The 26,059-nt window shown below is 46.4% G+C and overlaps 1 protein-coding gene across 3 annotated transcripts in view; it reads right to left on the minus strand.

Moving 5' to 3' along the window:
• The window catches only part of vgll4b (vestigial-like family member 4b), a 34,690-nt gene that overhangs the window by 5,434 nt on the left and 3,197 nt on the right, over positions 1-26,059 (minus strand). For 2 of the 3 annotated variants that reach the window (XM_062544748.1, XM_062544747.1), the window contains exon 3: positions 6,794-6,983. In XM_062544748.1, coding sequence (XP_062400732.1) covers positions 6,794-6,983 — 190 coding nt within the window. Of the gene's footprint in view, positions 1-6,793; positions 6,984-13,991; positions 14,462-26,059 lie in introns of those variants that run through there. The other variant, XM_062544746.1, reaches the window with a different exon arrangement.

Below are 26,059 nucleotides of genomic sequence, written 5' to 3' on the forward strand. Positions count from 1 at the left end.
TCTCTCTCTCCCTCTCTCTCTTCCGCTGTGTATTCCACCCTTCCTGAAGGAGGTGAGTGCGTCTGCCAGCAACAAGGAGCGGAGGCCCCGTTTAGGGGGGAGTTCTCCTGGCTGCTCCCAGCGCTCCGGTCTCAGCTTCACAGGAGGAAAACTTAATACCCTCTCCCCAACCACACGCTGCAGAGCAGAGTAGCACAGCGCAGAGCAGAGCAGAGCAGAGCAGGGAGGCAGGAACTGGGGGCTGGGAAAGGGGCAACAAACACAGCCCCTGATTAGTTTACAATGAGCTTTGTGTGCCTTCAAGGGGCTGGGGGAGGAAGGGGTAGGGGAGCCAGGCCCTCTAATCATACATGCGCCAACCAGGAAATTGCATCTTTAAAATCCCCCTCGTTCTGTATATGGTTAGCCAAGACTACGAGAACGAGGGACGGTCACTGAAAACATGACTTTTTTTTTTTTTTACAATGGACTAGATTTTAAAATGGACCGTGCAAAAGTCTCGGGTGGGTTAGAGGCGGATCTGTCTGCTTCATCCAGGGCTGTGCGTGAGTGAGAGCACAGAGGGAAGATTTTGTTAAGTTCAGCCTTGTGGGCCATGGTCCTTGAAATAGTCTGTTACTAGGCAACTGCACTGGCGAGTAAAGCATCTGCAGTACACCGTTGCGTCCACCGGAAATGTCTCTCCCACAGAGACAAATGTGCTGAGCTGGACAGCCAGAGAGACCCTTTTTATTGCATGCACACAACAACCAGAGTGGAGAAGAAGCCTGCAACTTCTCCCCCCATCAAATGCTGATTTTTCAAATGCTCCCTCCAGTTTCAGATAAAAAAAAAACATATGTCATTCTGAGAAGACTAGGACCTCCTAGGTAGTTTTTCTGGTGACTTCTTTCTTGGTTTATTTGGCCAAAACAAAATGGTGGAGAAGAAATAAAGCAAGAAGCTGAAAAAACAAAAGGCTGAGCTCAAAGTTGTCAAAGTTGCTGTTGCTTTAAGTCAATGAAAAACGCTGCATTTTTAACAAAGCATATTTCTGAAGAGACAGAAACCACCTCCAGTGCAAAGCCACTGTATGGAGCTAGAAGCATGTAAACAACTACTGCCTCATGTGGCTGATGCAGTGCCTCCCCGCGATCCCTCTCCCCAGCTCCTGTGGAGGACTCATATTGTTGTATGAATGTGCTACAGAGAGACGTTTAGACATGTTCTCTCTGGGTTGGACAACTCTCAGATTCAGTTTCTCCCTCGGGTCTTTAAGCAGCTCTGCTGAAGCTGAAACAGCTCCCAGAAGCAAAGGCAGAGAGTGGGATGGATGTGGGATGGGGGGGGGGGGGGGGGGGGGGGGGGGGTGAAGGGGGACGTGGGAGGATGGGGTTGGGAGTGGGGGGAATCTTTTTTGGGAGCCGTCTTTATCAAAACTGGCTGTTGGGACTGGAGTGGAAGAGGAATAAAGCTTTCTATAAAAATATGAGGCTTCTAGCTGCTTTGATGAAATGGCAGATAAGGGCTAGGGGGGGATCTGTGCTCACCCAACATTAATCCCTCTCTGAAAGCATGAAGACAACCCAGCCCACTCCTGCAGAAAAGCCTCCCAGTCTTGGAAAGGAGTCTGTTTGACAAAGAAAAATAAATAGTGGGGGTAGGGTGGGGGAAGCTCAGGCCACACCTATGTTGTAAAGTTGTGTGACTACTACAAGTGGCGGTCTGCACACTGCCGTTGGGACTGTGCCTGTGACTCTAGCTGGGGCAGTCCAAGCTAAAGCCTTTAGTTATACTGCTGCCCTATTTTACGGGAACTGAAAAGTATATGTATATTGTGATTGACAGATTTAGCCCGGTCTTATAATTCTCAAGAGTGCTCTAAAGAAACAGGTTTTCTTTTTTTACAAGTGCTTGGGTTATATGCAGCATGCAATTAGTGGTGAATCTTGTGGCATCTTAAAACGGCTACCCAGAGAGATCTATTAATTTAAAAATTGGACAAATCCTCCCTGTATAGTATGATAGAGTCACATGACTGGTACAATATGAGCACTTGCCCAGTTGTGTTTAATGCCCACCGTGGAGCAGCTGCTCTCATGTCATTTGGTTTTGCTCTCATGTCATTTGGTTTTGCTCTCAAGTTAAGGTCATCCCCCACCAAAGGCCCTCGTAAAACACACAAAAGGGCTTGGCACTCAAAAGCCATACTTCTGCCATCCGTCATTCATTTCAAAAACAACATGTCTAATCAGTCGAAAGCCTGCAGTTAGATATCAGAACGATGTCCATGGTAGCAGACTTTCTTCAGTGTTGCAAGAAATAGTGTAAGCCAATAAAAACAAGACACATTTTCTCACAATTGTGTTTCGGCATGGCTCAAGGGAGAGGGAAAGGCGGGTGGGGGGTGTGGGGGACTACAAATCTTGGCAGGCTGGGGAGTTTTATTTCTTGTTCAAGACCCTGGAACCTCACCCTAAGAGATACAGGAAACATCTGGGAGAGATCAGGCTGTGGAAGGCCCCCAACCACAGGATACAAACACGGCCCCGCGCTGCCAGTCCCCCTGGAAACCACATGCTGACTGATTTGGGCGTGTCTCGCTGGGTATCACTGCTGCTTTCTTCCTTAGGGTCAGGCTTTAATTAAGTGCTTTAAGTATTGCTTTGGTGCACTCCTGCATGGGCAAGACACACCGCCAGCGACACACACAAATGTTTGTACGGACTACATGCTGCCAAGATGAACTGGTATTACCATGCATCACTCTCATTGGAGCAGGAAGACTCTGGTGAAACTTACGGCTTCAGTTCACAGATTTATTTGTTCTTCCTCTAGCAATGAAACATCCACATGTCTAGTGCTTCAAGAGCATTGAAATTAGAAATGACTAATTTCTTCTTTCTGGCAGACAGACTAATTCGCATCAAAGTCAGCGAGCACGAGTCTGGAATAATGATGTTTATGCAGACAGTCTCCCTGGCAATAGCCTGGTGTGCAGGCTAGTTTGAGCGGTTTGGGTTTGGGGCAATTTCATCATGTTTAATCCTGATTCAGCTCTGTTATGACTCTGGCAAGAACACATCGAAGCTTATCCTGAGCAACCAAGGCCATTTCAAGGGTCTTTCTCAAAGTTTTGATTTCCTCATTATTCAAATCCTAACAGTAGCACAGCCCTGTAAATGTAGTGCTCTTCAGATCTGATTATATTCACTCTTAAAGAGAAACTAAAACGGCACTTTAATAGTCACACTTAGAGGTAGTGACACATCTCTGCACTGCACTACCGCTTGCCAATTATGTTGCTCTGAAGGCTAGAAGTCCAAGATCCCAGTCTGAGCATACCACGAGTGACTTCAACTGCTGTATCAAAGGGATCCGCATGAAACCGTTCTGCACTTTACAGCAAGAAAAGGGTTCCATGTAAAACAGCAGCAAACTATGATTTCATCTGGGCCTAACCACTTTGGCACAGGGCTACCCTCCCTCTGCGCTTGGCTCTGGGGCGGGAGTCATGAGAAGCAAGAACTCTCAAAGTTCCCAGCAGGCAGAGCGGAGGACGGCCGAGTTCCCACTTTTGTGAGGGGACCTTTTTTTTTGGGCTGTTGTTCTTTTTTACGTCCACCGCAGCGCGACCAGCAGCAGCGCCAGTCTAGGGGGAACGCCAGCACCCAAACATGGGAACAATCGCTGATCTCCAAACCAGACGCCCGGCCTCCAGCCTGAAACGCTACGCAGATAGCAACAACAACTGCTCTTTGCTGTGCAGGTGGCTGGTGCTAGTAGGGGTCCTGGCTGGGGTGACTGGCTGAAGTGAATGGGTGGTGTGTGTGTGTGTGTGTGTGTGTGTGTGTGTGTGTGTGTGTGTGGTGGGGGTGGGGGTGGGGGGGATGCTTCTTCGGCGGTGGGGGCGTCTCCACGGGGACAAGCCAGAGCAGGCTTCCAACACGCAGTGGGTTGACAGGATAAGGGGCCCTTTGTTTTGGGCAGCACAGTGAAAATGAGAAAATGGCCCCCGCCTGACATAAGCCCTGCTCCACAACACCGCGCCTCCCCCCACAGACACACTTTTCAGAGTTATGGCTCTCTGGGCCGCTCTCGGATAAAAGTCCCCTCGCCCATTCTCCTCCGTCCTCCAAAGAAAAGAGTGCACGAACTCGGAGCTCTCCTGCAATGTGACTGCAGCCTTTAATGCTGTTGCGTAACGGCTCATTTGCGCCCACACTTACAGCAAATGGCTCTGCATAAATACACACGGAGAGAGAGAGAACACCTCGCAGAGTGGGTTACAGAACATAGAACTGCACACTAAACTTGCGAAACGGTGAGTGCTGCTCTTACAAAGAAGCCCTTCAGGAACCCAAATGACCGCAGGCTACCCCAGAGGTACTGAAACCTGAGTGCTTGTGGAGTAGGCCTGAGTGTAGGAGAATATCGTTGAGAGGGCAACTCTCGGGACAAAAGACAAAAAGGAGAGCGGGCTAACCCCCCCCCCCCCCCATCCTCAGCCCAGGCCACTGCAGGGCTTGCCCTCCAGAAGTAGAGCGCATAATAGTAACCTGAGCTGCTGAGACTGCCGCCCCAGTCTGTGGTGTTAGGTGTCGGTTACCTATGCCCCCTCCCCCATCCTACTACACTCCCCTCAGTCAATCTTTCATATGCCCAACCTGCAGGAAGATACGGCCATAAACATGGTTTGGGGAGCTTTTGTAAAAGCCCATGTCAACCATCAAGCTCAAGCTAAACCAGTGTCGGTTAGCCAAAGAAACAAAATAAAACTCACATAAACATTGCAAATTTGAATACTTGTTTTCACTTGGATCTTCCTGTTGAGATTTACATAAATGAAAAGCACAACTCAAAGTGCTGAAGGAAAAAAGTAATCTAAACAGACACACAAAGGCCTCAACAGTGGGTTCAAACAATGGGTTTTGTTTTGATATGGCTCTGTGTCTCCTATCAAAAGATATTTGTGCTGCTGTTTTGCTGAGGCTTGTGATTTCAGTGCACAGTATTTCAGACAACACAAGTACAGGCTTTGACCAACACAATGGCCAGTCATGTGGCATTCCCACTTGACATATACATCAACGGCGAAATATTTCACAAAGTTTAATTTATGCCCGCTGAGACCACAGAGCACATGACGGCGAGTCCTGCGGCGTAGAAACACTAAGGATGGCCGCGTGTTGCGAGTGGCCAGAACAATGCGCAGGGCCTCTGAGGGTGCTGGACATAAACACCTACAATCATGCCTATGGTCAGCCCTGACCCTGACCCTGCACAGAGTGCTGACGCAGCTCGTCTGCAAGAGAGCCAGAGTTCTTCTAACGCCAGTGAGCGGCCATTGTTCCACAGCCCACTAGTCCGCCCTGCCGAACGGCCAGTTCCGCCAGCCGTGCGGTCAGAGTGGCGGAGGCCTGATCTGGGCCCAGTTTCAACCTCACGAAAGACGATCCCACTCGTGCGGTCAATGTGTTAACTCCTGTGACCTGGTGCTTGAACCTCTGTAACACAGTGGCAAGAGACAGATGACCCCTGACTGAAATAATACTGCTTCAAACTCTATTAATCCAAAAAAGTCAATACACAAGACAAACCATTTTTGGCAATATTATGCTTTTAACTGTGTGGGAATAGTTCTGAAGCTCAGTGAAAGGGGCTAGTCTAGCAGTCTGTTTGTTTACTCTTGCATGCAACTCAGTGAATAATCTAATGGAAGACCAGACTAACGCTCTCTCCCTCCCTACGCAAGATAGGAGAAAGTCCAAGTGATTTGCTCTACATGCTCCAGAGACTGGAGTCAGCCCAAATCACCCAAACAGAAGCAGACACAACGTGCCTCCTGGTTTGTACCCGCTCGCTCATGTCCCTGTTCTCCAAACTGCTCTCCAGTAACCAAGTGTGATGTGAATGGCGCAAGTGCCCACAACAGCAGGAAATGACTGTGGAATGCTGAGCCCGAGATGGCACTGCCAGCCATGGCAGGGATCCACAGGCTGGGCGCGCTGAGGAGGAGTGCGCCGAGTGTTCACATTATTCCTCCCATCAGCTCACGCTTGCGTCCTAATTTGTGCCACGCATTCCCCGGCCATGAACCAGACTGGGCCACTGGGGCTGGGTTACTCAACACTCGGCAGCCATGTCTGTGGGCCGACGGCTTATGGCAGCCCTGCAGAGCTCAGCTGGAATGCAGGGAATCCATGAGGCCCACAGTAATGGCTGCTATGGGGTATGGCCAGCCACTGCAAGTGCACCAAGTGCTCGCTGCACAGGGATCTGGAATGCCAAGAATCCCGGACTTCACGGCCATCCTTTTCCTGTACGCGTTCACAGGCCTTCCCCTACGGAATCTGAGGGAGCTGGGAGTCTCAACATTCCAGAGCAAAAAGCAACCTTGCAGAAAACCTCCACCTTCGGTTCTAAAAAAGAAAGTGCTCAATGGCAGAGAGTCAAATTTACCCAGACCTATGAGTGTGCATAATTGACATTCTTGGGTGCAAATCTGGGACGAGAACATGTTGGTGGTTTGACTTGAATGCTATGTGCCTCGCTCAAATGCTTTCCTGAACTTAGCGTTCTACAAGATTAACTCACTCCAACAGGAAGTGCAGTGTCCCACATTCCAAATGTAGCGTTCACTCTGATACTTTTAAACATTGTGTCGGTCATGTCATCCTTCTAATGTTGCAGTAACAGGACTTCCCTGGTCTCTATGTGAGTGAATGAAACGGCACACAGCTGGGAGAGCACATGGTGGAGCTCTGAGCCCCTGTGAACAAAGTCAGGCGTGACATGTAGGACTTGAGCTTACAACTGTGCGGCGAACAGGCGGCTCATCTTGGCCACGTGCTCATTGCTGCAGTCCAGGCTGTCGTGGGCTTGGTCCCCGCTGTGCTTGCGCTTGCTGGGGCTGATGGGAGGGGGGCCGGTCCGGTGGTTGCTGACCGCCGAGGAGAGGGACATGGGCTGCATCCTGGGCTCCCCTCTCAGGGCCGCTTCGCCTGCACACAACACAACACAGCACAGCACAGCACAACGTCACATGAGGCCACCTCTACTCATACACAGTTGGTTTACAATCCACTGAAGACATTAAAGAGGAATCACACACACACACACACACACACACACACACACACACACACACACACACACACACACACACACACACACACACACACACACACACACACGGCTCTGTGTGGGAAAGACTCTAAACTGCAGGGAACTCAAAAGGTTGAAACGGCATCAAGGCAAAAGCACTCTGAAACTAATGAATGCCATTTGGGACCCCTAATCCTTGTGTTTTGCGAGTTGGCTGGGGGTCCACAACAAAGCGTGTGAATGAAAGGCACAGCCAAACCTCATCCAAAATTTTAATTAAACCGAGTGGCTGATTGAAACTACCATTTTATGTGGAGAGTTTAGCTGCTTTTTACAAACCTGCTATGACGCAAGCAGCCTTTTTAGGTGGCCGCTCAGTTTGTAGCTACCCACACACACCCCTGGCCTTTTAAAAGTGCTAGAGGATCATTTAACCTACACTACAACCAAAAAGAGGGGCCAGCTGTTTAAGGCTCAATTCACAGGCAAAACAAAACTGCCATGCAAGTTCCCATTACATTTTGGAGTTGCTTCAGTTTGGAAATGGGCACACTATCTAATGCCAAGGAATCAGCAAAAACCAAGTCAACAGTCCAAGTAAAGGTGGGTTTTTTATGTAAAGGCAGTCTGGTACAGTAGCAAGCAGAGCAAGCAGAGTGCCACCTGAGGGGAGAGGAGGCAGGAAAATTACCACTGGCAGCCACCGGCTACTGGGACTTTCCACTGTGGAGGAGGCTTGCTCGACCCAACACGGCGAATTTACAGAATGCATTTACTGGGCCACAGTCACGGTAACATTAATCTAAGTCAATATTAACTGAGTAAACCCGACTTTTTTTTCCGGAACTGCAGCAAAATCAAGCCGTGGTTGCTTGAGGTATCCACAATCGTGCAGGTTTGACCCTAACCTTTTGGTTGAACACAGAACTGCTGCTTCTCTCTACTATGGACTAAAAGCTGTGCTGAGCTGTATTTGAAAAACAAATGGAAGATTTCAGACACAACAAATATATAGGTGATCAGAGTATCACTGTAAGCAAGCTAACAGCACATGCAAAACAATGCTCCCCCACTCCCCCACAGACAAACAACTTGTGGCGAGGTGTCTTCAGAACAAGCGGCCTATTTTCCCCCCGCTGGCATGTTTCTACTCGTCCGCCCTTGCTCCATGGCAACAGCAGTATGACATCATTGTTTTTGGCAGTGGCCCGGGCTCTGTAATAAAGACGAGACTGTGGGCCTTGGTGGTGGCACTGCATTTCAGCCATTCAGCCCAGAGTCCCTGACACAGGATAGCTTATCTGCACTCTGCTTTGAGAGTGAGCCACTCGAATGTGTGTGTGTGTGTGTGTGTGTGTGTGTGTGCTCATACACTATTGTAAGAGAATGAGCGTGTAATCTTTTACTGCTCGTCTAATGTAGTTTATTGTCCTTCAGGCCAGTCAGATAAGGCATACTATTGTACAAAAGGGGGAAAATGCTAAACAGGCCATGCCCAGTGAGTCAGAAAATGACCACTATTGAACTGTAGAAAACTACATGAACAGAAACATTAATCAAGTCATTTTACCTCAAATTTTCACATGCTCACCAAACTCTTGTTGCTGCATGTGTTGAAGTGGGGTATGAACAGGCATGGCCTGATGCACACAAGAGGCCAAAATAAGACTTAAAGAGACTCATTTTCTTTTTAAAGGAGACTGCATGCGTGCATACAAAGACCTCCCACATCCAAGAGCTACACAAAACAGATACAGCAGGGAATTTTCCCCATAGAGCAAAAGGATCCCTTCTTTCATAGTTGCATTTCACACTTCGTGTGACTGTGTGTGTGGGGGGGTGGGGTGGGGGCACAAAGCCAAACCTACAGAGAAGTTTCAGCACTGCCAAAAGAGGGGGGGGGACTCCTGGTACAGTAACTTTTGCAGGGCCCATGCTGAGCCATAAAGATCACTATCTGTGTCAGGACAGACGCACGCCGGCGTTTGATGTTCTGAGAGGCAGTCATTAAGAGCAACGCGATCAAAGGCCGACCTCGACTTGGGACATCAAACGTGAAGGCAGGAGAGATCAGGTTTCAGAGGTGTACGCCTCCTAAACCCCCTCAGCCCCACATCTCCAAGAGCTGCTTTAAAGAGCAGAAAATAAGCGAGGCATCCGCTGCAAATGATATTTTTGGCAAACGCCTTTGCTGTAACCCGAACCCCAGAGCAAAGAAACACCTCCATTTAAAAAAAGACGTCTGAGGCTTGGCTTGAATTCGCCCAAGTAGGATGTTGGCAGGACAATGGTCTCCTTTTAGCATCTCTGTGTTTTAACTTGTCCTCCTAAGCATTGACAATGCTGAACACCTGTACACCAGCACCCTTTGAAATATAATGAGCCATAACACATTCAGGAACAAGAACACAAGTGTGCAGGCGCATCAGTAGGAGCCTCCTATTCAGCACATTGACTTTACAACTCAACAATGAGCTCTTGTGTGTGATACTGGTATTGGCATTAAGAGATATGGGTTACTAAGCTTTACTTTTCCACTCCTTCACTCATTGGTAAGATTAAACTTTCAGCTCTCTCTCACACACACACACACACACACACACACACACACACACACACACACACACACACACACACACACACACACACACACACACACACACACACACACACACACACACACACACACACACACACACACACAAGCTTTTCCTACTCTATGAATGAGTCCATGCTGAGGGTGGAGAAATATGGAGTTTGCAAACGTTGAGAACCAAACCCATGTGGAGCAGCGTGTCTCCGGCCAAGAGAGAGAAGACCTCGACACAAATTAGGCACCAACATTAAATTAAGCTCTCCAGCAGACAGGGGGGCCAAGGTACTGGGGAGCTTAATTTAAGTCTGAGGGGTTGAGCGAGTGATGTTGAGGTCCACTCCTCATAGCAGAGGTCACCATAGTGTGTGGGAGTGTATGGCCCTTACATTTGGTATCCACACACAGAAAGTAGAGAAAGTGCAGCCTGATGCACGCACCAAAAACGCTGAATGCATTCATTACAAATCAACTTCTCAACAGGTTAACCCCTAAGGTCACTGGTGGTGATAGTAGTGTTTGTCCAAGAGATGATTTTCAAACACAATAATCTACAACGGGTCTCCAAAACACTGTTCTAGAAACAGTGAGCCCTCTCAGAACTTGAATCACTGTTGTTTTCACACGGTTACAGAGTAGCAGAGATAAGGAGTTCTAGGTGTGCGTCACCTCTGTGAAGTTTACACTGAACGGCTCCTTTCACTGTTCTTGTAAACGTCCAAGTAGTCAAATCAAATGGCTAGAACTCCTCCTCTCAGACATATTTCTGAATGCGCTCAGCCTACATAGGTGGTGAAATGCATTCTTTCCACTACTTCAAAAACTCGACACAAAGAGCAGAGACGGACACTGACTGATTAAGCAGCAGACTAGCAGGCCTATTAATAGGGATGATGCACTGCTTCATGCACAGAAGCCCAGATAGGTTAGCCATGTGCTTGGCGGGCGATTCTTCAGAGCCCATTATAAATAGCGGAGAGGCCTGTCGTGCTCTGCCGATTGTGTATTTCCAGCCGCTGTCACCGGGTCACGTGACCACGTCCCCCCTCCGCCCTCACCTCTCACCCAGCCCAAAGCACCTCTACAGGCTGGAGGAGCCAGCGGCCATGTCTGCAGTAAGAGCTTGACGAGAGCTAGGAGTGAGTAAGAGCGCCATGTACTGTGGAGCCCAGCAGGATACGACCGCTGCATGCATGCTGCATATACTATCCAAAGACAAGAAATCCCTCTCAACTTCTCTCCACCCACTAACTTATACGATACGCATAGAAATATACAATATGGTAACTCACACATGCGCTTCTATCAGATGCATTTGCTGTGCTCACACTGTATGTTTGACCACTCACACCACAAGGCATTTGACCAACATTTCTGACATGCCAGGAAACAAATCGTAACAGACCAGAGCTGGAATATTCATTGTGATGTCTTCTCCTCAGGGCTTGAGAGCCTGCTCAAACAGGAGCTCGACCTAATCCAAGGTTTGTTGGATCCAATAGGGACTAAAATCACAACAAAATCGCAGCGTCTATTCTGCTAGCTAGCGCTAGCGGCGGTCATAATAAGACCTTCAGAATAGATCCGGCAGGTCGCCATCCGAGACCCGTCAATCACGCTTGCCACACATCTAAGCTAGGAGTTTTTCCATCCGCTGAGGCCAGTTATCTTTGGAGGGCTACAGGCTTATCATGGAAACAGAGTCACCACTCACCAGGTCAACAAAAGAAACAACACAAAGCAATTGTTTTGCAGCCACACATGCTAGATCACCATCAGAAGAGACAGGAAAAGCAGCTTTCAGATTGATCAACTTCAGTCTGATTACCCTTCTTTCCCCCAGTTTCTTCTATTCACCTATTCTCGAGTAACTGTTCAGGCAGTGAAAAAATACTCATGGTGATCTCAGTCCCTGACATCAGACAATCATTTCCCTTCCAAATATGGCTGGCCTTAGGCCATCTAGGTTTGAAAATGACTGGACCTCTACCGACCAAAAGTATTGGCTGGGTGATGCGAGACGAATGTGCAACCCCAAGAGTTACGATGCACTGAACCTGACTGTGGGAAGGTCATCACAAGGTAACAGATATAAGTTCAGGATATACTGTAATTGCATCTACCATTTCCAAGTCTGTTACAGCATCAGTGTCAGAGATATTGAGAAAGAATCACAGTATTAAATGGGAGAGCAAATCATAGCTATGGTATACAATATATAGAAAGATTAAGAGAACTCTACCTATTGTTGAAAGGGATCATGGACACTTGCACATGACAGGGATCACAGGAGGAAGAGAGAGAGAGAGAGAGCTGAGAAAGAAAGGAGTGAAAGTCAGAAAGAAAAGAATACAAGAACATGTAACAGCTGGGTGGCATGGCAGACTGCTCGTGTGCTCCTTCAGGGGACCTGTCCTGACCAATGAAGTCCTTAAGAATAGAACACAGCCATAGGCAGCACTCTGTACGGTCTCTCTAGAAAGCCACAGAAAGCCAACTGAAACAGGACTACAAATGCACATGTGGCTATTGCAAATCATCGATGGCTGATGGTGCTATTGTGCAACTTAAAGATTGCCAAACTTTATTTAATATCATCAAAGAAATCACATTGCAATGAGATGGAGAAACAAACATAGTCCATCTCAACAAAAGATAATATTGCTGACTGTAAGCTTATAGGTGACCAAAGTTGGGAATCCTAGTTGGGCTCACTTGCCTGAGTTGGTTAATAAATGTTTAGGCTTGGTGAAATCTGATGGCTGTAGATGGAAGATCTAATCAACTGAAATGCCATGTGCACTCATGGGCCTGAGCTAATCCCGAGGGTTTGATCCCTGGGCCTCTCCTCCTCATCTCCTGGCCTGCTTACTAAGAGCTTTCAGACAGGAGCGCTTCCAGAGAGCCTAGCTAGCACAGGACCCTGACAGAGGCAGGACAGTCTACAAAGGCAAGCAGGAGAATGGAATTAGGCTTGTCATTCAGTTGTTTGACATGCATGGGGGGTGGGGGGTGTCACGCACAACCACTTGTCCAAGGGGGAAAAATATAAAGCCTAATTTCCCCCAGTAGTCTGGATCACGTTTCCAAAGGCTTGACAACAGGAGGCTGGTACAGCGTGGTGCAGAGGAGACCCAGTCCTCCTCTGCTCAACCCTTCCTCCATTCGCCGGCTACTCCTCCCTCCCCCGGCCATACCTCTGATGGCTGACATTCTTCGGAGTTTAGCACACTTTTGAGTATGTTCATAAAAACACAGCCTACTCCTCAGCCAGGAGAGGACAAAAAGAATTCTGCTTGGATGCTACAATATAATAACAGCTTCATAACTGAATCATTGTGAATGAATGCAACTATGCAATCTTCAATAATAATAACCAGGAGAGAGACACATGCCTGTGCATGAACTGTTATTTATTCAGAATGACTCCTTCCTTTGGAGGAGGGAGTTACCCAATTATGCAATCCCTTTATGCCACCAACTATCCAGTTATGACAGATGTTGCTAGAGGGCGAAAATTACACAACCTTTAATAATATAAATAATAAAGTCTATGGCCTCTAAGACCTTACGACAACAGAGACAATAAGACCGTTTCCTGTAATTACACGCAATTACAACAAATCAGTCGTGTAGCCTACCTGCTGACAACTATTCTACACTTGATTCAAACCTAATAATATTATGAAAAAACACATCAGTTTATCTGAGGGGTAGGGATGGGGGTGTATGGCTCTTTGAGCCTTCTTACAAACATTAGACGAAAGACTTGCCATGTTTTTCAGCCACTCTGGTTTGACATGAAACACTAAATTATCTGCCCGATAGAAGAGAATGAACACTGGCTATGAACACCTCACGTTCGCCTTCCAGAGAGGAATTTCGCCTGATAACAGACTTTACTGTGATCAAACAGTGCATAACCACATTTTATGTCATGATCTGTTTGAAGTCAACCACGTCGCCAAGATAGCCTACTCTACTCTAGCACCGTCTACTCTATAACTCTTACTAGCCTGTTACTGTTACACTACTTCACAAGTTAGCGTTAAGTTTCTGCGTCTCTCTTACAAAAGGAAAATGCACGACTCATTTTAGCTTCACAAATAAACCCAACACCAGTGTTTACAACAGGCTTCCCTTAAACAGCCAATCGCAACTTCACATTTCAAAGCTTTGGAACAATACGCAGCTACGTCATAAATCATACACTTTTTCCAACCATTTAAAGCTTCAGAATAAATGCATCGTCAGCAACTACCTAAGTGATTATAACACATTGTAATATAATAAATACAATTTCATATTTTACCTTCGTAGCAAAGTATGCCGATGTTGTTGTTCATTTTGTCCAAGTACTGATAGTTCAACAGGTCCATCTTCGTAAGAAGCATTTATCGGGCCAGCAAAAAGACCAGCTTTTTTGCTTTCAATCGAGGCAGGGGGAGAAATGGTGCGACCGGTCCGATTCTTACGAATTCGTGTCCTAAAGCTAAAGGCCCAGCCTTTAACTTTTTTCAGAGTGGGCTAACAGCCTATATCAGAGTTATGCGCTCCGACGCGACAAAGAATAAAATAACTGCCGGGATAAAAGTGAGAAAACACTTTTAAAACTTTTCCAATAGTGAGAGTGAAAATAAAAATAAAAGATTTTTTGGGGGGACAAAGGGGTTGCGCCAGATCTCCTCACAGCCAGCTGTAAGTAGACTGCCCTGACACGCAGGCTATGCTCGGTATGACTCGTATGTACACCCGTTTCCTCTATGTGGGGTTTCGGCCACTGGGCATGCTCATTAAATCTCTAGAGCGCCTCAAATGTCAGAGATTTTTCCTGAACAAGATCAGCCCCCTGAACGCACCGAAGCACAGAGAGTAATGGGAAATTGGAGAGAGCGGGAGGCACAAACAAGGAGGGGCTATGTCAAAAATTCAGACAGGAAACAGTGCTGCCCTAGTGAAAATAACAAGCAAAGAAAACGATTTGATGATTTTTAACGTTCATCAATTAGGCTACTTTAGGCCTTCACAATTACATTATGCATTTTTCGGCAAAACCCCTCAATCCCAAATAAGCCATTTAAACTAATAAAGCAACTAACTAAACAAATAAAACATATCAAAGTATATCAAAGTAGCTTGGCTACGTCTTCGACTGCAAAAATATTTGTGGTTGATCTTTTTTTGTTAATACAAATGTATAACCTAACCTACAGATTTTGGAGTGAGAATCTCAAAGGCCTGTGACATCAAATCCGTGAATCTATCAGTCACTTAATAATAATAATAATAGTAATAAAAACCCTTCAAAACTAGTTACAACGTGACAGAATGCTGAACTATTTTGTAACAATGTCGAGGTCGCCTTCTTGGAGATCTGCTGCCCTCTGGTGAGTGTTTTTATAACGCCATGAACCATTCTCATGATCACTGGGAGGTCAAGAGATATCTATCTGCAGTCATTCAAGATCTTGTCCTTGAAATTACTCAAAACAAACACAATAGCCTATAGTAGCCACATAGCACATAGATCCACCATATAACAACAGGTAAGATATATTATAATTTGAAAGTGACAAGGCTGGGTGTTGCATCAGTACTTCAGGTGTAAAATGACAGATATGATGCTGTTAAACCAGTAGGACAGCTCGTGCACAGTAGACTAACAGCAGTGGATGTAACAAGTAGGGTGTGCCCCTGTGCTTCCACAAAAGCACAAGGTGTTGGCTTTCAAGAAGCATCAGTTTCACGCTGGGTTGCTTTATTCTGGTCCCAAGTCCCAAGTGTATACCATAATATTGTCGCTTCTGGCTTGTTGGCGCTTGTGATCGTGATAATGTCCCTAAGCAGGGACACTGAAAAGTGAGAACAAGCATAGGCATGTTCGCATGTGGCGCATTGTAGGAGTTTGACCCGTATACAGAAAATGAATGCTGCATTTAATTGTTGATAGCCATACAGAAATGTGCCCTTTGTTGCCGGGATCGAAGTGTATGTGTCAATAAAGAGGCATTTGGTCCTGATCAGGCAGTCATACCTCTTCTTGAATGCTCGCGAGGCCACCTCTTCTTAGAGCAAATAAACTCTACGTCAGATGTGCCAATCTTAATCATCACTATTAAACTGAATCCCAAAACTGAGCTCTTCAAGGACAAGCCAGGGCAACTAATCACAGCCAACCACTAAAAGGCCCTCCTCCAATTCAGCCGACAACAGCTACGGTGCTCTGAATTTAGGTTGAGTGTTAGGCCTACACAACTTTGTCCTATGTAGAGTCAATCGGAGTATTATCCATATTTTGCTTAATAGTTATACTCTTCACATAAGCAGGAGTTTATGACATTCATGAAAGACCAGGTACCAGGTAGCATTCATCACAGTTTCCTTCATACATCAAAGGACTTGTGCTTACGTATATAAATAAAACTGTGGCGTGAACCAGGAAGTGGGAGCCTCATCTCTCACTGGACTGTTTCATGTAGTGATGAAAACCCAAGAGACTTTACACCCAGTTAACCTCTCTGTGCTGCAGGGGACACAGGCAGGAAACAGAGATAGCAAAAGGAGCAAAGCAAAGGGGATTATTCAGAGGCAATAGCATACTATTCATCTGTCCTCTCTCAGCATCCAGATTACAGGGACCTCTGTTTGACTCGCCCATCAATGGCAGAGGAGGGGGATTAGAGGAGCCTATTCATCCACAGGAGCCTGCCCAGGCCTGTGCCCTGCCAACCCTACCCACCACCCCCTCCTCACACACACACACACACACACACACACACACACACACACACACACACACACACACAGTTGTGCTTCTCCGCCTACTCACGCTCAGTACTAAGAGAAGTGCTTCTCATTGGGTAATCCCCCCCCCCCCCCCCCCCCCACGCTTTGGAAGAGCCATTGTCTCGTGTTTCACACACTCAGTCCCATCTCTGAGCCAAGTCAGAACAGTGCCTTCATTCAGCTGGGCTGCTTCTTCCATTGTCCTCTGCGCTGGGTAGTTTTCGGAGACAACAACGCAGGCACACAGGGTATAATTGGAACAGCCCAGTCCCTCCAGGGAGAATGGGCTGGTGGAGGCGTCGGCGTGACAACAGCCGGTGATTTGATGTGAATTTGATGCCGGAAGGGTGGTGTATTGATCCAGCTTTCAGGACAAAGTCATTATGAGCCTTTAAGATGGTCGTACGTTACAATGTGTGCAAATACATAGGGAGATGGATCCTTCTCTATGGGAGGTGCTGAAAAGACACAGTCCAGAGAACTGATGCAGCCATATTCAGTAATTGGGAACATCTGAGGCTTTGGATACATGCTTGACTACACATCTGCACTTTGCACCATGAGCAGTAACAGAATTCTCTGTATAGTGTAATATAGAAACGGGATACTTCCCTTTCTTAATGTTCAAATAAGGGGATCACATTCAATTACATGTGAAACATGGAAAGGTATTTGTCATCATAATCAATTTTGTCTCGACTGACTAGCAGGAGACCAACTTATTGAAGCTCTTTACCATCAACTGTGACAGTTCCTATTTATGTTTGCCAATGTTTTATTAACATTTTTGTGGCATTTCACAGGGACCTACAACACACACAAAAAAAACAAACAGATAAGCATATTTTCAACATGTTAGTGATAAATCGTGACACAATCAGTGCATAAGGCAAAATGTGCCAAGGAAAAAGAATGGAATTATTCCAGAAATGAGAGACTGGCTAATGTAGACTCAGAAGAAAGCAGAGAGCATCACCACACAAGCTCTTAGCAGGAGCTTAGTGATTAGTGTGTACCCAGGAAAGTCCATATAGTCCAATAATAAAAGTAAATCCCAGCTAGGACGTTGCTGAAATGAGAGCTTTGTTTGGTGGTACAGCCCCGCGGTGTGTTAAGTAACTCCAAAGTAAGTTGATTAATGATTATACAACTCCTGGGTGAATTTCCACTGCCAGAAGTTTGGAGCTCTAAGAGCTGACCGCCCAGGGCACAACTCTGAAACCACCCACACCTCCACAAATCCTTCCCATTTTAATCCTTCCATCAATTGTTTCCAACAGTTCCAGTCACTCATACGGGAGCTCAATTTGGAAGTATGTTGATAGATAGCTGGCAGAGTAGGTGGGATGTTAAATGTATGTCACATGTGAAGTCTTACTAAAATACATTCATTTGGGATCATACACACATATAATCTGAAAACGACCACATAAAACATACATCTTAAAATGAAACTCTGCATCTTTACCCAGAGCGTAAATCCCACTATCAGGGTGTTTAGGAAGGCATCTTAACACTAGCTGAAACATTGCTGAAATGAGTTTTACACTTTCATTTTTTTCAGTCCATTGTGCATCTGTCTCTCTGTCTCTCCTGAATTTAACTGGAACATCAGAGAAAATGTGATCCAACTTTGGGCGCTAAGGTACTAATCATGAATGAACAATACTTTTTGTTTTCCAGCAGCACAGGAAGCAAACTCTGAAAGACTGTTAAAGCAACACCTAAAGCATTTTGTCACACACATGCTATTTGTTTATCCAGCACTGGCTTTGCTAATAAAAATGTCCACAGACAGGGTAGAGTGTGATTCATGATTTTATGAAAGTATGATGTATTGAGACATTGAAGCAAGTCAAATCTGTAGTTTCTTATGTCTAATTCCATCAAACTACAGATCCGCTACCCGATCTGGTAAACTTACACAGTGCAGTTATAGCCGATAGAGGGCTGCGAAGCGAATGCAGAAGGGGAAAACATAATTTTAAGGTACAAAAACATAGTGTTGCTTTCTTATGCTTTCTTGTGCTCTCGTGTGCTCTCTTGTGTCCATGCACAGACAGTATGGACACACTTTAAAGTCCTGAGTGTGATTTATTTGAGGGGATTACAAAACCCTTATTCCCGGACAATGTTCTGAAGAAAAGCAGAGTAGCTTTTGTTTTGCTCTAGCTGACACTTTACTCTGACTGTTATGGAAAAGAACAAAGATACTTCCTGGTTGTGGGGGTGGCTGTGGAGGTCCGCAGGATGGAGTGAGAGTGAGCAGATCCCAGGGAGGGGTCCACTTAAGGGGTAAAAAGACTCCAAACCAAATCCACTGGCCATACACCACTATCATCAACCAGATCACATAAATCGCAAGCTATAAACACAACATGACTGAGATATAGTGTCACACACAGACAATGCAACAATGGAACGTGGATCTGTCAGGTATGAGCAGGAGGACCGGGAACAGCGCTGCTCAAGTTCTGAGAAAGAGCCCACCAGAAAACAAGAAGGGCACACAGACAGCCAACGAGTTCTCGCAAGGCCATTCTACAATATAAAAAAATACAAATAAAAACTTGTATTCATCCCCTGATCTTGATTCACTTCAAAATATAATGGGTTCTTCCTTGGCTATGTCACTTCACCAAGTTACATGAAAACCATCTAGATGTTTTTTTTGCATAATCCTGCCGACAGACAAATCAACATTTTTTGCTTAGATTTTTCTAAATCTGGTGATTAAAGCAACACTAAAGAGTTTTTTGTAGGCTACCTTAAAATAATGTTTCCAAAACCATTTCAGTGGTTCATCAACTCTCCTGGCCCGCCTATATCAGATACAACGATTTGATTGGTTACCACAGATGGTTGGGGTAAACGTAACGTGCATCATAGCTCGTGGCCAGAGTATCTTGCTGACACAATTCAACAACAAAACCATATCTTCTGAGGCACATCTCTATCATGGTAGGGAGGCAACAGGGCAGATGCCTCCCATTTGGAGCACCCCCCCCCCCCCCCCCATATCTCTGGTCTTGCTCCACACGCGTCCCTCCCATCAATCCCTAGAGCAGCTGCAGGCCACTCTCCTTCCTTGGCTCACCGTCTTGGCTGCTGCCTGAATCAAGGGTCCACTCAGCTGTGCAGCGCCAGCTCTGAGACACACATGCACACAGCTGTGATTTGACCTCCTGACCTCAGAGCTGTGCTAGCCCACCCCCTCTACTGTACACTCCTCCGCAGTCCTGGGAGTGGGAGTGTGGGCAGTGAGGAGTACACATCTCCCCCTGCTTTGCCTAATTCCGCATTTCACTCATGATTACTCAGAGGCCCATACCACAATTCAAACCCAGCCACTCTCGCACGATCCTTTACAAGTCCAACTGGAGATACGGTTGGGCTTTCAAATGATAAAACTTTAGGCCCAATCATTAGGCGATCCATTCCTGGACTCCAAGAGGAGTGCCAGTGTGAGAGCAGGCATTGTTGATGTGCAACTGCCTGGAACTCTTTCCCCTGGGGATATGGCCCATGCAAATAGCCCTCCTTTGCATGTGATCCGAGGGGACGGAAAGAGTGCTTGACCAGTAGAAACAGGAGACACATGCCAATGCAAACGGCCCTTTTTGTGCGATTGCTGAATTCTACCATTCAAATATATCCATTGTCTGGCAAACGTTCAGAAGGATTTTGCTTTTGTTACACAAATGAACGTGAGAAAATGAAAGGTTTACTAAGGGGTGAACATTTGACTAATAAATCAGACTGTCAGGGATCTTGTCGGATAAAAGGAATGTTTGGCGCAGGTTCACTTATCAGGACAAAGTTGAGATATCATGTGACAACCACACAGCACTACTGAGTGGTGACTTAATTATGTGTCTGGTGATCGCTCACTTATCACTCGCTCACCACGGTTTTTATTTCCCTAAAAAGTGTACTGGCATGGGAAGAAATGCCTATGCAAAGCTGCAGAGAGTGCACGCACATCCAACTTTTTACAGGTGCAGGTAAAATAGAAAAGTACCCGCACACTATTGTCCTGACGAAGACCAGCTTTGATTGAAACGTTGTTCTGTAGGCCATGTAAAACAAATAATATCTCAACAATATCTTTCTTTTGTGGGAGTGACTACTGCACCAGATGTTTGTTTATACAGTATACTGTATATATCAATGCTGCTGCTGTTCCAACAGTCATTCATATAGTGGCTCATGAATCAACAACAGTCAACTCCTTGATTTGAATTCACTACATGTACATTATGATGACAAGATCACATTGTGTTGTTTACCAGGATGTGGTCCAGTCACTACTCAACTAAGTCACTACAATAGATGTCTTGATTTTATACTATTCATGAATATAGCTACTGTACCAAAATAATAATAGCCTGATGAACGATCACTAACCACAACATAACCTGCCATTGCCCTTAGCTGAAAAGAATGCCTGCTGTTCTACCATTGTTGCTACGCCTCTGACAGGAAGCAGCTCCTGTATGAAGAGAGCTAAAGGACACCTCATCAACTCAAGTTCAAATCAAATGCAAAGAGGACAATCAAACCACCAGGAGGTCCACACTTCCTCAGAAATGCTTGACCATGAAATATTAATCTGGACTAAAAGGGGCTCTGTGGAGGTGCTATTGTAGTTCCAGTAGCACTGTGTGTGTGTGTGTGTGTGTGTGTGTGTGTGTGTGTGTGTGTGTGTGTGTGTGTGTGTGTGTGTGTGTGTGTGTGTGTGTGTGTGTGTGTGTGTGTGTGTGTGTGTGTGTGTGTGTGTGTGTGTGTGTGTACTGTGCTCTGACTCAAGGGCAACTTTGTGCTTGGATGATGGCGACATTGTAAATTATCAGAGCAGACACAGAGATGCCGCCCTGAGCAAGATAGCTCAGTGCCAGGCCCTGAGGACTTTGGATAGTGTGAGCTTGATTGTTGCATCAAAGTCTCTGTCCACACTGATGAGTAAAACCTGTGTGTATTTGAGAGAGAGAGAGAGAGGGAGAGAGAGACTAGCGCTACCTTCTGACACTGTGCCTAACACTGAGCGGCCCCTCGCATAAAGCATGTGCTCCTCAGCCACCTGTCTCTGTGCTGTGGAAGAGCACACGAAATGACACAGCTCAACCAGAGAGCCAACGGACACCGCAACTTCTGTAAGCTGAAACCTCAGCTATACTGACTGCAAGCCAAAGCAAAGCCATTAAATACCACAGGATCACAGCCTCCATTGTTCCAACCAAAAACACCTTCCAACGGCATATTGCCACATCCATGATACATATTCTACCGCTTTCTGTGCAGCAGTTGGCTCCCTGGCTAAGGGTGTCCAGTGACTAAGAGCATGAGGTCATTTCTCATACTGCCCCGTCATCCAGCCAGCATTCTTTAGTATTGTAAAATCCAAGTTGTCACTGGAATGTACACGGGGAAACCGTTTGTTTTTATTCATTTATTTCTTTAAATAAAGGTTAGTAACTCAACTAAGTAGTGACTTCTCAGCTGCTGAAGAGGGGGATTTAGCATGCAGTGGTGTGTCTGGTAAATATTGATTTATAACACAAGAGAAAGTCGGGGAGGGCCTGTTTGTTTTAAATCTGGGGCTGAGTGGACCTTTGGGCTCCATGGCTCAGGCGCGTGTATTTTTGAATGCCTACTTCCTTGAAAATGTCCAGATTACCAAAACTGACTCAGAACACTGTCGACAAAAAAACAATGCCTCTTCCCCTGCAAGCAAACAACCCAGACACTACTGGAGACACATTGACTGGTTAATCAAATGACCTCATACCAAGCTGGCCAAACTGGGACACGGCATAGCATATGGAAAGGGATTTTCTGGCAGGGAATGTTCCTTTGTTCCCCAAACTGCCACCGACCAGAAACAAAAGGGCCAGTGATAAGGGAGAGCTGTCTTGTGATGACGTGGCCAGTTATCTCTGAGGCTCTGGCTGAATGTCTGGCATGTTGGTGGGTATGGGGAATGGCGTCTGAGGAGAGACTCGGCTGACACTGAGGTGCAAGAAATTCCAGTGTAGCTGACCTGAGTAATGCGAGGCTTTGAATGTTTGTTGAGGGTTACATAAGGAGGTGCTTTTCTCCTAAAGCACAGACACATTTACAGTATGGCCTGGACCTTCAGTCTGGGAATGACAGTCAACAAATAGTGCTCATCACATGTTTAACCCTTGCCACTGTAACTATGTCATAATATGTCAAAAATGTCATAATCTTTGGTTTAATACTTCATTTATATATAGATGATATGAAAAAAGCAGCAACTACCCAGAGTGCAAACTGAAAAAAAAACTACAACCAAAGTAGTTGTAGGTGAATTATTGGACATGTGGAGGTTATGTTAATTTACATTAACTTATATTTGGTAAATATCAATCTTCAAAACAATTTGAATGTCATGAAAATTCTAAAAACTAATTTTCGACCAAAAATGCAGTTACTGCCTTTCTGCTTTCTGAATCCTACCTAAACGTAGCTTGTCCTTTCAAGTGTAGGCTTTGTGGGCCCAAAAAACAATATTAACGTGATGCACAATAAACTGCCATCTACACACACATCCACCATGAGCACACCAGAGTATGTGTTGTGCTTCCTGTCCCCTCCACAGGCGCAGGCATGCCGGAGCTCTCTGGGGTTCCGTAGTTATTTGTTTATGCACAAACAGGGGTGGTGCTGCCCACCATAGAGATCCATTCTGTTCGTTTCCTGTTAGGAGTGAGCAAAGGAGCCGCTCCAGCCTCAACATGCTCTGTTTGTCCCCTGGGTGGAGAGGAGTCGGGGACGGGCGGAGGAGGGGATGGAGGGGGCTGCTGCGGACTGTCAAAGACGACACACTGGACCGGCAGAGCCAGAATGGCTGTTTGAAAGGGCCCACATGCGGCAGCACACGAGGCAGCCGCTCATGCATGACTGCTCTCCATCAGGGCTCCACCTGTGCAGGCTCACAGGGCAGCCAGCGCCCCCTTCTCCAGGGCTAGTGTGGGCGCATAGTTCACTCTTTATACATGCTAAAAGAACATCCAATTATCTCTGGCAGAGGGCCTTTACAGAGGGAGATGGAGGTGCTGTTGGGGGGGGGGGGGGGGGGGTCCTGGTCAACAGAGCAAACTCAAACGGAATGCGACTCAGCGGTCACCATCAACTTGACGGATCGCCTACTCTGCTGCTCGCTCTGCCACGGCCCCAATGCTTAAGACTCCTATCAGAAAACGCTAGCCACGAGAAGCATCCATCTTTGACATAGTTCTGATAAAATCTCCCAAACAGCGACAGGTCTGAAGTGACACCTCCCAGAACACGAGGAGAGGGAGAGCATTCCGCAGGCTCCATGTGATAGGGCCTAGTGTGCAGACTCAGTAATACTGTGGGAAAGGAACACAGACACGCAGACAAAGGTCAGAAAAGGGCGGAGGCTTCAGGCAAACACACGCCGCTGTCAGGAGTCCAGCCTCGCTTCAGGAGCGCTCACTGTGACACACACACACCACGCTCACATGGACAACGTTCACACATTCTGACAGAAGAGCACATCACATTTTCTTTGTTTGGTGTCTACATATTGAGGGCTGAACCACTCATAATGAGAGCATATAAGACACTGAGTGAAATCTCTAAAGCTGCCAGTGAGGACATATCAGCCTGAGGGGAAAAGACTCCTGGTAGACTGGACACCTCCAGACACATGGCCACCATTCACAACACCACCACCATCAAGTTGCCACCTGGAAACTTCCACTCAGTAGAACGATTAGAAATCCCACCTGCGCAGCAGCGCCTCATGAAAAGTCTGCAGCTTGCATCTGTTGTGGTGGAGTCATGCGTCCAACACATTAGCCATATGCTTCTGTCAGCACCCGAGGCAAACAAGCATTCCAATCAACCCCAATAAAGAATCTTTCCCGAGTCCTTTAAGTTCCCATTTACGCTCCTTAAACTGTAGCATGGGGCAGATCCCCTCTTGATGCCATTTTTGCTAAATCAACTATAGGAAAACCTCTCAAAACATAATTTCTTTAGCACTGTACTGCCAAGTTTGTTTGACCAAGTTTGAATATAACAAAGCTGCAAACGGTGTCCCATATGTTGGCCTAATAATCAAAAGATCTGTTAATACAATTGCTAATCGCTGAAAACCGTTACAACAACTGTCACGAGTCTGAAGAAACAACAATAAAATGGATTATCTCTGCTTGCCTCCTCCCTCCCCTGTGACACGCAGCCTCCCACCCAGTGACCCCTCACCCCTGCCCTGTGACCCCTGCTGACCCGCACTGCTGCTTTCACACTGACCTCAGGGACCTGAAGGAGCCCAGAGAGAGGAAAGAAGTCTCAGCTGCCTCTTCATTCTCTCACACGCTGGGTTGAGTGGAATTTCTTCGTAATGATTTAAAAATCAAATGTATTGATTGCTATGTCGTTGTTGTGGTCACAGACAGAGCATCTCATAACCACATATTAACCTATGAACTAGGGCACACAAATACTCGAAGAGTCCTTTGTGCTCGACACTCATACTCAAGCGCAAACAATAGAGGAAGCGTGAGACCTCCATACAAGTATACACACATGAAAACAATCACAGAGACACTCATAAAGCCATGCAGGCACATAGTTAAAAGATCAGCTGGGCACAAAAGAGAAGGCCGTCCCATGCCCTGGCCTTTCTCAAATGCTCTACACAGTAATGGACAGCCCTTCACAAGCACATGATAAAAGTCCAGTCCATCACAGAAGAAAGGGGACTTTCTGGACCCTTCCTTTATGTATTCACATCATTCAGTGATGCATTCCTTTCCTATGGGAACTGACCAAGCCTTAATGATAAGGTTTTCCCTCTCACACGGGAATACTTCAGTAACAGCAGTAATAAAAATATTGCCATGTAATTAAAGTTGTAACACTTAAACACTGATCATTAATTAAAAGATAAGTATGAATGCTTCTTTTTGAAAGTTCACCTGAAGACTTACAGTATAACTTAGCATTAATTTTGTTCCCTAATTGGTAACTGTTATGTGGAGGAGCAGGAGATCTGGGTGCTCCAGAGACACCAGGGGAATGAGGTGTGCCTCCCCATCTCTCCCTCCCTGAAGGGGAAGCCCCCTCGCAGGCCTGCAGACACCCAAGAGGTGTGAGTCATGACACAACCCATCACAAGCTCCCGACAAAAGGCCAGCCTGCTGCAGCACCAGTGGGCTGCTAGCTCTGCTAGCTCTGCTAGCTCTGCTGCACTGTAACCCACACCACGCTGACAAGGAGCTGCCAGGCGCTTATTAACAGGACACTCCCACACCAGCGGGAACAAGCTCAGAGCGCCGGGCTGCTCAGCAGATACCATAACAAAGGCAAAAGGCATCAATCTTTCAGGCGGAGGAAAAGAAGAAAAGAGGAGTGGAGAAAGGGAGGGAGAGAGAGAGAGAGACAGAGCAAGAGCCCTACCAATTTAAAAGGTCAGCATCCTGTTTGGTCTTGACTGCAGGTGTGAGGAGAGGTGATGGCCAAAACAAACATGCCAGGCAAAAGACAGGGGTCTGGGGGAGGTATTGTCTCAGTTACCTCCTGTTGGCCAAGAGCCCAAAC

This window comes from Sardina pilchardus, chromosome 9 (assembly GCF_963854185.1).
Source record: "Sardina pilchardus chromosome 9, fSarPil1.1, whole genome shotgun sequence".
Classification (NCBI taxonomy): Eukaryota; Metazoa; Chordata; class Actinopteri; order Clupeiformes; family Clupeidae; genus Sardina; species Sardina pilchardus.